The following is a 17,195-nucleotide window of genomic DNA, read 5'->3' on the forward strand; positions in this document are numbered from 1 at the left end:
AGCCCAAACCTGACCTGACCAGGAAGGGAAAGGGAGCAAAGGGTGTGGAACAGGGGAGGAGAGACAAAGAGGGAAGAACTCAAGATCTCACATGCCAAAAAAAAAAAAAAGTTCCAGGCCATTTACATTTGTGGAAGGAAGTAGTTCTCTGTCTCATTCTCACTACAGTGAAGAAGTGGATTTTTTTTTTTTTAAATATTAGCTTAGCAAGGAGATAATGAGAGGTAATCAGTATTAATTAGAAAGAGGTTTGTTTATTGTCTTGGCTCTCAACTCTGCAGAACATGAAGATGCAGGGTAAATGAGACCTGCTGTCAATCAAGTCAGAGCCCTGAAGGACTGAGGATGGAGAAGGAAAGGAAGGGGGAGGGACCTCAAGGGAGGGGATACTGAAGCACCTAGGGGAGGAAGACTCAGCAATGACTGAGGGGGGATTCTGGTGTTGGGATGGGCACAAAGAAAGTGTGCCATCCCTGGACTTGGTTCAAGATTGGATTCTTTCTGGTGATTAGGCCCCTATGTCTGCAGCCACAGCTGTCCATCATGCCACGCTCACAGTGTCATTCAATCCTCATGGGAACCCTGTGGAAAATTACAGTTACTCCCTATTTCACAGAGGTCAATGACTTGTGCAGTTTTGCAGAGTTAGAAAGTGGTGATTCTGGGATTCACACTCAGGTCTGTTCACTGCTAAATCCTATGTTACTTTCTTCAGACTTGCTTCCAAACCTAGTTTATCAGAATCTCCTGGAATCAAAGTAAAATTCCTAGGCTATTCACTGGGGACTGAGATTCAGTCAGTCTGGGATGTGTCCTGGCAGGAAGGGACATACATACAAATATATATATACACACACACACATATATATAAGGTCCAAATTGTGCTCTGAAAGAAACAGTTTATTATCTTGAGGGTGCTCACAGACACTCAGATGCCTAGAAATAGAATCTTCCTTGTCCTAGGTCATTGATGCCATAGTAGAGAACTGACAGGTCTCCCTGAGGATGTAAAGTATTTGTAACTCTTTATATACGTATGTTGGCACCCCACTCCAGTACTCTTGCCTGGAAAATCCCATGGACGCAGGAGCCTGGTGGGCTGCGAGGACATGACTGAGCGACTTCACTTTCACTTTTCACTTTCATGCGCTGGAGAAGGAAATGGCGACCCACTCCAGTGTTCTTGCCTGGAGAATCCCAGGGACGGGGGAGCCTGGTGGGCTGCCGTCTATGGGGTCGCACAGAGTCGAACACGACTGAGGCAACTTAGCTGCAGCAGCAGCATATACGTATGTATACATATGCATATACATATGTGTGTGTGTTTTCTCTGGGCATATAGCCAGAGCATGGTTTTCTCTGATACCCAGAGAAAACAATAATTCAAAAAGATACATGCAACTGAGTATTAATTGCAGCACTATTTACAAGAACTAGGACAGAGAAGCAACCTAAATGTCCATCAACAGAGGAATGGATAAAGAAGATATGATACATATATACAACATATGATACATATATACAATGAAATATACAATTATATACATATATAAAACACACATATATATATAGATACAGATGTGTATATATGTATTTTATATATTTGCATATATAATATTTTTATATATGATACAAATATGTATGTATTTTACATATTTGTATATATTTTATATATTATTTACATATATATATTTAATTAATAGAATTTATATTTTAGAGAGAGAGAGGTTCATAGCAAAATCGAGCAACAAGTACAGAGTTCCCGTACTCTTGTCTCCAAACACATACAACCTTAGTACTGCCAACATGTCTCACCAGCGTGCTACATCAGTGAGCCTATATGGGCACATCATCATCACTCAGAGTCCGTGATTTACTTTAGGGCTTGCTCTTGATGTACATCCTCTGGGTTTGGATAAATGTATCATGACGTGTATCCATTATAGCATCATATAGAGAGTAATTTCACTATCCCCCAAACCCTCTGTGCTCTGTCCACTCATTCTCTTCTCCCTGCAACCCCCTGGCAACCACAAATATTTTTATTGTCTGCACAGTTTTACATTTAGTTGGAATCGTATACTCTGTAGACGTTTTCTGATTTCAGCCTCATTTTCTTTGGATCCACAGTTGTGATAATGGTTAAGTAGTAGTTATATATATATTTTTAGTTTCCAATTTTTAAAAATTGTTTTTTATTGAAGAATAATTGCTTTACAGAATTTTGTTTTCTGTCAAACCTAAACATGAATCAGCCATGGGGATATATGTATACACACACACACACATATATATATACACACACACACACACATATATATATCCTCTCCCTTTTGAACCTCCCTCCCGTCTCCCTCCCCATCCCAATCAAAAATTCTACAAACAATAAATGCTAGAGAGAGTGTGGAGAAAAGGGAACGCTCTTGCATTGGTGGAAGTGTAAATTGATAGAGCTGCTGTGGAAGATGACATGGAGATTCCTTAAAGAACTAGGAATAAAACCACCTAGGAATATGAAAAGAACTAGGAATATGACCCAGCAATCCCACTCCTAGGCATATACCCTGAGGAAACCAAAATTGAAAGACACGTGTATCCCATTGTTCACTGCGGCACTGTTTACAATAGCTAGAACATGGAAGCAACCTAGATGTCCATCAACAGATGAATGGAAAAGAAGTTGCAGTACACATACACAATGGAATATTACTCAGCTATAAAAAGGAATGTATTCAAGTCAGTTCTAATGAGGTGGATGAACCTAGAACCTATCAGAGTGAAGTGAGTCAGAATGCTAGACACCATATTCTAATGCCCTATATATGGAATCTAGAAAAATGGTACTGAAGAATTTATTTTCAGGGCAGCAGTGGAAAAACAGACATAGAGAATAGACTTATGGACATGGGGAGAGGGGAGGAGAGGGTGAGATGTATGGAGAGAGTAACATGGAAACTTACGTTACCATATGTAAAATAGATAGTCAATGGGAATTTGCTGTATGGTTCAGGAAACTCAAACCGGGGCTCTGTAGTAGTAGTAATCTTTAAGTACTCCTCCTAGGCAATTACTTTGTGGCCTTGAAAAGAACCTAAAGAATGCCATTTCTCCACAAAGGGCACTAGATGGCAGCAGCTAACATTGCAAATAGGATCCCTCAGTTAAATCATTTGCTCTTAGCCTGAGAAGCACTGCAGAAAAAAAAAAAGTGTTGGAAAGCTAGCTTCTCCCAACAAGCTGGTCAAATGAAATTGCCTAAGAATTCTGGGTTCATATCAATGTTCTTTTTCCCTGCCTGGGAAGCAAGATGCCTCACTTTATCATCTTCAGAGAAAATACAATGGAAGGAATTACTGATGAATTGGTAGAATGATGCCTTTTTAAAATTCATGATATAAAAAATGATATGTCTAAAGATTGCTGGATTATTCAGCTTCTCAAATAAAACAAATGGTCAGGATAATAAGTGGTGGAGTGTCAGCTAGGAGATTCAGGAAAGGAGATTACATCAAGCATAAGTCACAGAGCTTGCTGACAAGTTCCAACCTGAGATGGTTGCTTCTGTTCACTAGCAGGAAGATAAAGGTGGCAGGATCAACTGGAAGAAACTATAAAGTGTGTTTGGTATCATGACTTAAGAATGTGTTCTTTAAGTTTCTAGGAGGAAGGTAAAGTTGTCCAAAGGAGCAAGAAATCGTCAGGGCAAGGCGGAATTTCTGGTCAAATCTTTGCAATGAGTTCACATTTCAGTAACATTCTTTGATTCAAATATCTGGCAATGAAAAATAAAACATAAACCAAAAAGATGTGGTCAGGCTTTAATACAAGATAAAATACCTCTCTAGATCAGAAAGCAGAACGGAAGACTTGGGGGAAGCTGATTCATAAGCCATTTAGGGCTCCTGTTGGCTGTAAGTTATTTCCATAGGCTAAAGAGACCTAAAAAATGCTTCATATAAGAAGGAAACATAAAGCCAGGTTCATGGTTTAAACTCCGGGACTGAGCTGAACTCACCTCTTTACCCAGTCAAAGGGCTGTATCAAAGTGTAAGCCAGATTTGTTTTATAGGTGTTATCAAAAAGTTGAATATAAAGAAGCTAAGACTTTTTTATAACGATAAATTCAAAAGCTTAGAAAAATGGATAGTTTTCTGGGAAATATAAATTTTAAAAGTTAAATCAGGAAGAAATAAGATAAAAAATCAACTCAGAACCATTCTTTTACTAGTTAAGTTACTAGGAAAGCTGCTCACTTTCCACCGAAGTCCAGGTGACCAAAGACGGTTTCACAGGCCTGTTTTCTGTTTTTATTGGAGTATAGCTGCTGTGCGATGTTGTGTTAGTTTCTGCTGTACAACAGTGAATCAGTTTTGCCTGCGTATGTGCTTAGTCGCTCAGTCGTGTCTGACTCTTTGCCATCCCATGGACTGTAGCCCACCAGGCTCCTCTGTCCGTGAGATTTCCCAGGCAAGAATACTGGAGTGGGTTGCCATTTCCTCTGCCAGGGGATCTTCTCATCCCAGGGATTGAACCCATGTCACCTGCATTGGCAGGCAAATTCTTCACCACTAAGCTACCAGGGAAGCCTGAATCAGCTATATGTATACATATATCCCCATACTCTTAGCCTTCCACACCCACCTCCCACTCTACCTCCAAGGCTTCACAGAGCATCAAGCTGAGCTCCATGCGCTATATACAACATTAGCTATCTATTTTACACCAGGCCCATTTTATTAAATTTATAAGGAATAGATAAGAACTATGTTAAATGTTTTAGAGAACAGAAAAGAGGGAAAGATAATCAATTCATTTTATAAAACTAGTATCAGTTCAGTTCAGTGGCTCAGTCATGTCCGAGTCTTTGCAACCCCATGAATCGCAGCATGCCAGGCCTCCCTGTCCATCACCAACTCCCAGAGTTCACTCAGATTCACGTCCATCGAGTCAGTGATGCCATCCAGCCATCTCATCCTCTGTATAAAACTAGTATAACCTTGAGGGAAAAAAGATGGAAAAATATATAAAGAAATTAAAGAACAACTCCACTTATGAAAATATATATAAAAACCCTGTGAGTGAGTGAGTGAAGCAGTCGTCTCCGACTCTTTGCGGCCCCATGGACTGTAGCAGTCTACCATGCTCCTCTGTCCATGGGATTTTCCAGGCAAGAGTACTGGAGTGGGTTGCCATTTCCTTCTCCAGAGGGTCTTCCCGACCCAGGGACTGAACCCAGGTCTTCCACATTGTAGGCAGACGTTTTACCGTCTGAGCCACCAGGGAAGTCCTAAGCATATAAAATTCAGTAGTGTATTTCTGTGTGTATATATATATCTCATGACCAAGTAGGGTTTATATCTGGAATACAAACATGGTTCACATCATAAAATCTATTAGTGTAATATATTAGATCAACTGGTTAAAAAGAAAATCCATAGGATCATTTTAATAGGTTATTTAATAATTATTTAATAAAAACATCAGTAAAATTTAACACTCAGCCCTGGGAAAAACTCGTAGCATACTAGGAATAAGATAAATGAGAAAACTGTTGGTAATTGAGTGAAAAGCATTGTGCCAGATAGCTTCTATTTATTTCTCCAGATCCTCTTATCACATTACTCTGTTCTCTGCCTGTAAGAGAGTAAGCAGTTTCTCCTGCCTTCTGGCTTCCAATTGGGTCAACTACTAAAGAACCCTGGTAGGAGATCTGAGAGAAGAAGGAGAATGGAGTCAGGATATTTCTTCCTCTGTCTCCCTCCCTGCAAAGTCATATTGGGTTGGCCGTATCCCACCCTCCTCTCAAAGCAGCTTCCTCTACCTCACTCTCCCTTTCTAGGTTCTAGAAGTCCTTTGTGCTAAATATAGCCACTTCTCAGCTGCCACTAGTGGCTATTGCAATACCCTCTCTGGTTCCCCTTCAGTTCAGTTCAGTCGCTCAGTCGTGTCCAACTCTTTGAGACCCCATGGACCTCCCTGTCCATCACCAACTCCCGGAGTTTACCCAAAGTCATGTCCATTGAGTCAGTGATGCCATCCAACCATCTCATCCTCTGTCGTCCCCTTCTCCTCCTGCCTTCAATCTTTCCCAGCAACAGGGTCTTTTCTAATGAGTCAGCTCTTTGTATCAGGTGGCCAAAGTATTGGAGTTTCAGCTTCAACATCAGTCCTTCCAATGAACACTCAGGACCGATCTCCTTTAGGATGGACTGGTTGAATCTCCTTGCAGTCCAAGGGACTCTCAGGAGTCTTCTCCAACACCCCTTATCCATGCTATTTTTTTGAGTGCTCAGTCATGTCCAGCTATTTGCAACCCCATGGACTGTGGCCTGACAGGCTCCTCTGTCAACGGGACTTTTCAGGCAAGAATACTAGAGTGGGTTGCCATTTCTTCCTCCAGGAGATCTTCTTGACCCCGGAATCAAACCCACTTATGAATCTTCCACATTGCAAGTGGATTCTTTACTGCTGAGCCACTGGGGAAGCCCTATTACTTGTAAAGAAAACTTCCCTGACTTATCCTAATTTGAACGTAGTATCTTTACACTTTGGGGACTCTGACAAGCACCTACCAAAATTCTACTGCAAATGTATTTAGTTTTAGAACCAGTCTCGTTAATGACATGGATAAGGCAAGGTATGTCCATTATTACTGCTTGTGTTCAGCATTGCAGGGGAAGTTTTATTCATTGCAAAAGTCAAGAAAATCTGTATGAGGCACAATTGGGGAGAAATAGAAAAAATTATTCTTGTTTATAAAAAATATTGTCTATGTAGAAAGTCAGGAAGAATCTATAGACAATTAGAATAACCAAGGTATTTCCATCAAGTTGTGGAACTCAAAATGTGATATATAAAAATCATTAGCTTTCTTATTCACCAATAATAATCTTTTAGAAAATTAAATGGGAAAAATACCTCATTCATAGTAGGATAGAAAAATCAAATGGGATGTTTTGATGGCCAGTTGTAGTTGTATGTGTCAGCTTGGTTAGGTTACAGTGTACAGTTATTCAAACACTAATCTAGGAGCTCCTGTGAAATTCTTTTGCAGATTCAATTAAAGTCAATAATCAGTTGACTTTAAGTAAAAAAGATTAAGGGGCTTCCCTGGTAGCTCAGTTAAAAAACTGCCTGCAGTACAGGAGACCAGTGTTCAATCCCTGGGTGAGGAAGATCCCCTGGAGAAGGAAATGGCAACCCACTCCAGTATTCTAGCCTGGAGAACCCCGTGGACAGAGGAGACTGGTGGGTTACAGTCCATGGGGTCACAAGAGTTGGACATGACTTAGTGACTGAACTAACACACAACCATGGAAGATTCTTTTAGATAATCCGGGTGGGCCTGATTCAGTCAATTGGAAGGCCTTAAGAGCAAAGCTGAGGTCTTCCTGAAGAAGAGGAAATTCTACTTGTGGATAGCAGCTTCAGCTGATGCCCTACAGTTTCAGTCTACCCTTTCTGATAGCCTGTCCTGTGATTTAACCTTGCCTTGTCAATCATCCTCCAAATCATGTAACCGTCATGTAACTTGTAATAAGTCTTTTGATACATATCTCCTTTTATAGGTTCTGTTTCTCTGGTTGAACCCTGATACAGACATAGAGAAACAAACCTAAAAATACATCACACAAGGCCCCTGTAGAGAAATGAGACATTATTGAAAGACCTAAAAGAAAATTTGAGTGAATTATTTATACCAAGTTCATGGTTTAAAAAACTCAATATTGTAAATGTGGTTAATTTCCCCCAGATTAATCCATGAATACATTCCAATCAAAATGCTGAAAAGGTTTTTTGTGGAACTTGACATGAAGAACCAAACTTTACATGGAAGCGCAAAGGACTGTAAATAGCAAAGACAATTCTGAAGAAGAAAAAGGCAAATGAACTTGCCATACTAGATATTAAGACTTAGCTTAAAGGTATCTAGACAGAGAGGAATTCCTGTGGATACATAAATAGGCCAGTTCAACAGAAGAGAGAACTCAGAAACAGACTCACTGAGCTGTGGATGTCAGATACAGGAGAGAAGTAAAGTTTCAAATCAGTGGTCACAAAGGATGATTCCATAAACAGTTCTGGGACAAGAGGCTAATCAAATGGAAAAATAATCCATTTGATACAGCATGCTTGGGGCTGGTGCATGGGGATGACCCACAGAGATGTTATGGGGAGGGAGGTGGGAGGGGGGTTCATGTTTGGGAACACATGTAAGAATTAAAGATTTTAAAATAAAAAAAAATAAAAAACTAAAAAAAAAAGTAAGATCCGATTCCAGCTTCACACCTGAATTTAATGGCTTAATTAATTTAATCCATCTTAAATAGATGGATTAGGACCCACATATGAAAAGTTAAAGATTCTAAATTTTAGAAATAAAAATATCTTTATGAACTTGGGGAATTTAAAAATTTCTTTGACAAAATATGAGAGAGAAAACAGAGATAAAGATTGAGAAGTTTGACAACATCAAACTCTTTGTGTACACACAAACACACACACGCACACAAAATGAAAAGACAAACCATAGAAGATACTTGCAACACATATAAGTAACAAAGGACCAGATCTAAAGCATACAAAGAACTCTCACCTGTCAAAGAGATTATAGAAAATGGCCAAAGGATTAGAAACGTTGAGAGAGAATAAGTTTGTGACAAATTGTCTAAGACCTCAAACAGTGTAATGAATTACCCAGGTTTATGCTCATCTTTCTTTCCTCTCCATTCATTCTTTGATCATTGATTAATGCATACTTATAAATCACCATTTATATGCTAGCTACTTCTCCAGGCACTTAGATATGTAGTGAAGACAACAGACAAAAACCCCTGCCTCTGTGAAGATTATACTCTAGCACTGGGGTGAAATATGAGGGATTGCGAGGTGGTGGAAAAAACACACAATGAACCTAATATGTAAGCAAATTGCTTAGTGTGTTAGATGGAAATAAGTGCTCCAGAGAAAAAACAGTGAAGAGTCAAGGGAATCAGGAGTGTCAAGAGTAAGCGCTGCAGCTGTCAATAGGTTGTCATGTAAGCCTTAAAGGAAAAGTGAGATTTAAGCAAATCTTTGAGAAGCTGCCTGCAATGCAGGAGACCTAGGTTCGATCCCTGAGTCGGGAAGATCTCCTGGAGAAGGGAATGGCAACCACTCCAGTATTCTTGCCTGGAGAATTCTATGGACAGAGGAGCCTGGCTGGCCACAGTCCATGAGTTAAAAAGAGTTGGCCATGACTGAGCGACTAAACTTTATTGGACATGACAGAATCATCCAAGGAGATCATTTGAGGAAACTCTATATGGGATAGGGGTGGAGGACCATCTCCACCTTAGGCTGGACCTGAGATGGTTGAATGAGAAAGTGAATCTCTCAGAAAGGTTATTGATGATCACCTCTTCAATATGGGGCAGATACATTTGAGTCAGGGCTCCCTGGCAGAGCTTCTCAGATCTCAGCATCTCCGAGCTGGAGAACCTTAGTTCAAGACCTGCTCTTAACTTGAGGAGTTATTAGATGTTTAGGAAGTGGAGTGTGCCAAATATGAAACTCAAATTATTTAGGTTGCAATTATATTTGGTTTAATAATTAAAAATACTTGTATAACTTTCTTTGGCAGGGATTAGGCTATTAATTAGCATGTCATGGGAACCTAGCATTTATTATTCTCTCAAAAACCCATTTGTGGTGGAAAATGTGCTGAGCCTCATTTGTGAAGATAATTATAGTTGATATCTTTGGGAGTGTCTGCCAAGTTCCCAGTGATTTCCCTCTTCTCTGGGAGCTGCCTCTATAATCTACATGGAGTGGTAATTGGTGGGGGGAGGGGAGGCTCCCCTGCTCACACTTCTACTGTATGAGCATATTCTCTGGTCATAGCCCATTGGAACAGAGCTAGAATCACGAGCAAAGCTGAGCCAATAATATTTTTAAAATCTCCCAGGAATTTGGACTTAGAGCCAAAAGGGCTAGACTAGTTTGTCTGACTAGAATTATGAGATGCAAATTCAGTGTGGCCAAATTTCACCAAATAGTCTCGAGGACTAGAGAAAGTCGATCTGCAAGGAGAGAGAAAGCAGATGCAGAGAGAGTGAGTTCTTCTGCCTTTCAGGTTCTAAGACATAGCTCTTCCCTGAAGTCTAGGTGCCTGCCAACTTTTGAGTTCATTAAAAAACTCCTATGTCATTATAAATTATCACATTGGTTGCTTTGGCTAGTCCATTTGACTTCCGATACAGTGATGCTGCTGCTGCTACTGCTGCTAAGTTGCTTCAGTCGTGTCTGACTCTCTGTGACTCCATAGATGGCAGCCCACCAGGCTCCCCTGTCCCTGGGATTCTCCAGGCAGGAACACTGGAGTGGGTTGCCATTTCCTTCTCCAATGCAGGAAAGTGAAAAGTGAAAGTGAAGTCACTCAGTTGTGTCCGACTCTTAGCGACCCCATGGACTGTAGCCTACCAGGCTCCTCCATCCATGGGATTTTCCAGGCAAGAGTACTGGAGTGGGTTGCCATTGCCTTCTCCACAGTGATGCTACAGATATGAAATAGTAGGGAGATCACTTTGATTTTTTTTCCCCAGTAGGGATGTGCTGTGTGTGCTAATTCTAGTTGTATCTGACTCTTTGCAACCCCATGAACTATAGACTGTCCCTGGGGCTCTCCAGAGAAGAATACTGGAGTGGGTTGCATTTCCATCTCCAGGGCATCTTCCCAGCCTAGGGGCTGAACACTCATCTCAACATCTCCTGCATTCATAGGCAGGTTCTTCACCACTAATGCCACCTGGGAAGTCTCATCAGGATAATGGGTTTCATTCATTCATCTGTCCATTAATTCATTTATTCATAAACTTTCAAGGGATACATACTGTGTTAGTGACTTAAGATATAAGACTGAATGTAGTTTGTATGGTCAAATAATTTGTTTTGATTCTTCATTGTTAAGGTGGTTGGTTGGGATATGGGGATGCAGTCTTTGACTCTGAAATACCAAATTTCTCTTTTTGAGTTTGACTGACTTGAGAAAGTCAAAGCCTGACTTTCGCTTATTTACGGTTGATAGATATAAAAAAGGACTCTGTGAACTATAAACTCCTACACAAATATTTTTCACTGTTTATAGTAATAATCTTCTTTTTGAGTTATTCAGCTTAGAGGCTTCACAGGAACATATAAAATGAGCTGCTTTGAAAGGAGGCCTTTGATTTATAGTGATTTAGAAACAAAATATAAGTTTTAAAATTGCCACTTTAGGTAGAGATATGTCCAAAATGTTAAAAATTATATATTAACTTGATAGAATTGCACTTTATTTTACATTGACTAAACAATATTTTTAGGTTTCTAATATTTTGGGAAAAGATCCTCCTTTTTTGGTAACCAAAAGATATAATCACTCAAATAATGATTGTGAGCTTCTGGAGAAGACAGGTAAATAAAAACCAACTTAAATAGAAATATCCCCCCAAAATGAGCTCAGATACCCCTAGGATTAGTCCAGAGACCTGACTGAGTTGTGTAGCAGGTGGGGTTTGATTCCAATTCCATTTTTCAAATATCAGTGATAGATCCTGCTCACAAGAGAGCTCCAAACCCTCCTTTTAGCTGATGCTCACTTCAGAGGACCCATTCAGACGGATCTCTTTCCCCTTCTAGGATGAGGGTTCTTAAAATTTATAGGTCTCTACAGGGAATTCATTAAATATTTATTAAGGTGAATGCATTTAAAACTCCTGCTTTGCTGCCTTGAAATCAGTGTGTTAAAGTCACTTCAGTCTTGTCTGACTCTTTGTGACCCTATGGACTATAGCCTGCCAGCTTCCTCTGTCCATGGGATTCTCCAGGCAAGAATACTGGGGTGGGTTGCCATGCCCTCCTCCAGAGGATCTTTTGGACCCAGGGATCTAACCTATGTCTCTTACATCTCCTGCATTGGCAGGCAGGTTCTTTACCACTAGTGCCACCTGCTGCTGCTGCTAAGTTACTTCAGTCATGTCCGACTCTGGGTGACCCCATAGACGGCAGCCCACCAGGCTCCGCCATCCCTGGGATTCTCCAGGCAAGAACACTGGAGTGCGTTGCCATTTCCTTCTCCAATGCACGAGAAAGTGAAAAGTGAAAGTGAAGTCGCTCAGTCGTGTCCAACTCTTCGAGACCCCATGGACTGCAGCCTACCAGGCTCCTCCGTCCATGGGATTCTCCAGGCAAGAGTACTGGAGTGGGTTGCCATTGTCTTCTCCAGCTAGTGCCACGTAGGAAGCCTTAAATTCAGTGTTCTCAATTCCATTAACTAAATATTTTGAATGATGAAAGGTTAAGGATAGAAGGACTGTAGAGATCATCTATGCCAGTGTTTAAGAGCACAGGCTTTGGAGGCCTGGTTGATATGTGGCCCCTTCTGTCCTTGGGCAAGTTACTTAACTCCCTGAAGCACATGTATAAAACAAGGATAATCCTTCCTTTCTCATTGAGGGGTATGAAAATTAAATGAATGACAAAGATCATTGTTGCTTAGAGTGTAACAGACTTGTATAGGTGGTAATTAGTTATAGTAGTTGTTACTGTTATATGTTACCATGATTGCCCTACAGTCATTCAATTAATCAGTGCAAGATTCAGATCCTTTGTGTCCCTTCATTCCTATATCTTTGGTACTATACCTGCTTCCTTTGGTGGTGGTCTTAAAAGTGAAATCATTACAAAAGGAAATCCTAAAGAAATGTGGTTTGCATCGACAGCATTCTCTTTAATAACACCGTCATTCTCATTAGCATAGTCATTGTCAATATCCCTCTTATATGATTATAGTTAAAAAGGGATATTACCATTAAATCCAAGAAATTCCTTATGAAGCCTTTTAAATGCATCTTACTTGAAGTCTTCGGGGTGGATGCCTTTTAATAATACTTGTTTCTTGCTGTTCCAGTGGGAAGTCAAAATACATGGCCCTTGGCCCTTGAAGGGTTGGAGAGAAATAAAAACAAACCATTAAAAGCAATTTCCTATGACATTAAATTGATTATTAGTTGTTAGACTTTGTTAACACCATTTTGTATCTTCAGTTCTGTATATCTAACCAATAGGTTGAATGTGAAGAGGAAAGACGTAAAGCAGGGGCCCCACATAATGGCAAATGATAAAATATTAGCCTAGACTCAGGATTTAATTTCTGCTTTCCTCATTTCCTCCCTGATTAATATTTAGAGGAATAATTGCACAATTAACAATGTATTGACTAGAAATGTTATTCAGACATAGAATTTGGCTTGGAAAATAGAAACTTATTGATTTGTTTTAATTTTATGAAATCCTTCCCAAGTAAATAGAAATCAGAAAAAAACATAACTTTAAGAAGTGAAAATAAGTTCTCTTTTCAGGTATAATAGATTAATAGATGGATAGGTATTAGAGAGGTGATAAAGAAATGGAACTTGAGTGTGTAATAGGAATATGCAGTGCTTATCATTGAATGTTTCCAATTAAATAATCCATTCCCCCACTGCAAGTAGGGAAATGAATTCCCACAAGTTGCCACTCTAACACAACATATCAATATTCTTCTTGATGAAATAACCCAGGGCTACAGTGTTAAAGAACCAGAGAAGCTCATTAGGAAACAGAGAAGCTCAAGAGATCCATGTGGATTTCATTTTTCAGTTTGATTAGCCTGGGCCCTTGGGACCGCTACCATAACCAATGCTACGTGAATGACCTCCTTGTCCTTTCCTCATAACAATCTGGATGCATTCTGACTTTGAGATTGTTGTGCAGACTATCCCGTAGTCCCACTTTGCATTTTAAATGGAAAAATTCCTGGGTAATTGTGTGTTTCTATCCTTAAAACCTTTGAATGATCACCTGAAGAATATCTCTATGACCTTCCTTTCTTTCAAGAATTTCAGGATATCAAGCAAGACCCAAAACATGTTGGATTTAAAAATGTAAATATTTTCAGCAAAATATATTTCAGCAATGTGACTACACCTTATTTTTATGCCATGATTTGGGTAATATCACCCTATGATTTAATTTGCTTCTGCTGAAGTGGTATAGGCATGTGTTGCTTTTACCTTTGATAAACAGGTGAAGAAAATTGATGAAACAGCTTGCCTAAAGTCATTCTATTTGGTATTTGGTGAAGCTGGGGTTAGAATGTGGGTCTCTTGAAGAAGGTGTTCAGAATGCTTACCATCCCATTGTTATTTATTTTTAATGTGATTTTGCAATTTCAAAAATAAGAACATTTCCCAGTTAGACTCTAGCACATTAGAATCAGCTTTTACCCTTTGGTTATCAAAATCTTAAAACTCTAGATGGAAGGTTTAGATAAAAAATGAATTATTCAGTGAGACTAAGAGGAATAGTCCTACTAACATGCTTAGAAAGTTGAACAACAACAAGAAAAGGCTATATGGAACCAGTCAAAGGTTATCAGTTCTACAGAAAGTAGCCATGAAGATCATTCTAGATCTAGGTACCAGGTCTAGATCTAAGACTTACTAGGCACTAAAAAGGAATGCATGTATATATATACACACACACATACACACAAAATATATATATTCTGGCCAATAATGGGAACTTACTTGTGATAATAATACAGAATGTGAAGAAAAAAAATAATGTACATATGTGTGTATATATATCACGTATGTATATATGCATGTATCTCTTCCCTGATTAGAATGTCTAAGTATCATCTGTTTATGTATCATCATGATTGTCATAAAATATTTTATATCTTGTAAAATGCCACAGGAAAATTTATAGCCCCTTCTGGCTTGGATCTTCCAATCATAATGGGAAAAATTCTCTTAGTTCTGCAAATGATCATGAAGAATCAGGGGCTGGGGAGAGGGTGCCCCATCCACTCATCTGTACTGCAATAAATGAGTTCACTTTGGAGTGGTTTCCAAATGCGCATCAGAATGGATTCATTTCTTTAGTACTGCTTTCAAAACAACAAAGCCTGATGCATGAAATGATACTGGAGAGATTGATTTACATTTAAAATCCAACTGAAATGCATGAGTATCATAATCATCACATTTTTATCTATGGAATTTGTTTTATTTATTGTGGTAAAAGTCACATAATATAAAACATTCTCTTTTAATCATATTTAACTGTATTTATACAAACCATATTTATGCAGCTCAGTACATTCACATTATTGTGCAACTCTCACCATCATCCATCTCCCAAATTTTTCACTTTCCTAAACTGAAAGTCTGTCCCCATTAAACACTAATTCCCCATTCCCACCTCTCCCCCTGGCCCCTAGCATCTACCAATGTACTTTCTGACTATAAATTTGACTATTCTCATAGTCATCTCATTTAAGTGGAATGAAACAGTATTTGTCACATCTAAGGTCTATTGGAAAAGAATTTTAATTGCCTGGCAAAGCTAGGTATAAATATCAAAAGGACTATAAACCAAGCTGACCCAAAATGATTATTTCCTTCTCATGTGGAATGATGAAAAGCCCTTAGTTCCCAGTTCGCACACCTATTCTAACGTGCCCAGAATACTTAAAATAGACAAACATTATCTCCTGTTGACAAATGTCCCTTTATATTTCAACAATTAAGAAACTTCATGGATTATAGAGGTAGACAGATTAATCTATCAGTAGCTCTCCTTTGCCCACACCCACAAATTTCTTGCTGGGTTTTACATTTACCTTCAGAATATCTTCCATACCAGGTCTCTCGTAGAGGTGGCAACTGCCCTTCTAAAGCTTTATTCCGGTCCTGCAGTCTTGCAAATGAGTATAAACTGTTTTCTTCCAGATTCTGAGTGAATGCAAAATCCACAGGGCCACCCAAGGGAGTCTCTTCCTCTTTGTTTTGCAAAGGTACTACCTTGGTCACCCTTGGGTGAGACTTAGAGTGACTCAGGCCCATTTCACATTAAAGACACTCTGTAAAACCATGAGGTTAGTGGTTTGGGGCCTTTAAAGTGGCTTATTTTAATCAAGGAACTTCTGAAGTTAGCCCAGCTCCAAAGTATTTCTTCCCTTCATGACATCTGGGTAGCTTTATTTCACTTCACACTAACCCTTTGGCCACTTCCTGGGAGGTTGGTTTCTATGGAGACTTCCCTTCAACTCCTACTTGGCCATTTCAGACCCAAAGAATCCAGTTAAACATTGACTTGGTTATGCTACTTTCTGAAACACTCAGTGGTAGGAAGAGAAACAACTATTGATCATTAAACAGATCTCTAACACCAGGAAGGCCGTTAACAGAAATGGAGAGCAGAGGTTCAGAGAACTTCAATTTGACCCTTTCATTGTGCATACCTTTAGCCATCATCTGTAAGAATTACCAACTGAGAAGAGCTAAGTCACCTTTGGAAATGTTGGGAGCTAATCACCTAGGGGCTTTGTTAATCTTTAACTTTAATTGAAGAATTTATCTTCCAAATAGGAAACAGCAGAATAGCTAAAATGATTTTTCTGTCAATAATTTGAATTGCCCTTGAAGAAGATGAATACAGAAGGGTAGGGAGACAATAGCATTTTAATCCTGGGAATGAGGGGACAAACTTCTTGAATAAATAGTTCAAGCAAAAGACAAAGATATACTATAAACAACAACAGTGATGACAAAAAAGCAAACTCAGCTATAGCCTATGTGTTTTATTTTTAAAAAATTGAAAAAAAAAAAAGACTGAAGATAGATGTGCTGAAATGTTGAATAGTGATTTTTGAATAATGGGATTATGGGTGATTTTTATTTTATTCTTTCTTTATATGTAGAAGCAGAACTCACTTTCAGTTTCTAATTGTCCATGACCACAGATTATTTATGTTTTCATCACATCCCTACAGGGATACAGAGAAGTTCAAAGGTATGTATTTTTTTTACTTTTGCGAAATTCATTTGCTAAGGGGCTAACATAGGTTTGGAAATTCTCATAAGCCAATAGAGTTCATCGAAAAAGAAATCTGAGTTTAATTTTCTCCGTTTGTGTTTTATACACAATCTTTTCTGTGGCAGAAAGACTTGTACATGAGCATCATATATTAATAGTATCTGCAAACAATACTTTTGGTAATAAGCTAATTATAAAGGTTAAAATAGTTGAACAGTATCTAGTCAGGTTTATTTTTGGACACAATTAGTTTAAGTATTTCTAAAAGCAAGGAAAAGTATTGCAAGCTAACAAATGAACTAGAAATTATA

General features: G+C 39.0%; 1 protein-coding gene across 3 annotated transcripts in view; it reads right to left on the bottom strand.

Moving 5' to 3' along the window:
- The window catches only part of CCDC198 (coiled-coil domain containing 198), a 31,589-nt gene extending 15,282 nt beyond the window's left edge, over positions 1-16,307 (bottom strand). Inside the window, exons 1-2 of one of the 3 annotated variants that reach the window (XM_069597955.1) lie at positions 15,689-16,307; positions 12,875-12,957 (exon numbers count right to left, since the gene is read on the bottom strand). In XM_069597955.1, the coding sequence (XP_069454056.1) occupies positions 12,875-12,957; positions 15,689-15,911 (306 nt within the window). In that variant the 5' untranslated portion in view covers positions 15,912-16,307. Of the gene's footprint in view, positions 1-12,827; positions 12,958-15,688 lie in introns of all 3 variants that reach the window. The other 2 variants (XM_069597956.1, XM_069597957.1) reach the window with 2 other exon arrangements.
- Positions 16,308-17,195: the final 888 nt, after the last annotated feature.

The sequence above is a fragment of the Ovis canadensis genome, chromosome 7 (assembly GCF_042477335.2).
Source record: "Ovis canadensis isolate MfBH-ARS-UI-01 breed Bighorn chromosome 7, ARS-UI_OviCan_v2, whole genome shotgun sequence".
Lineage (NCBI taxonomy): Eukaryota > Metazoa > Chordata > Mammalia > Artiodactyla > Bovidae > Ovis > Ovis canadensis.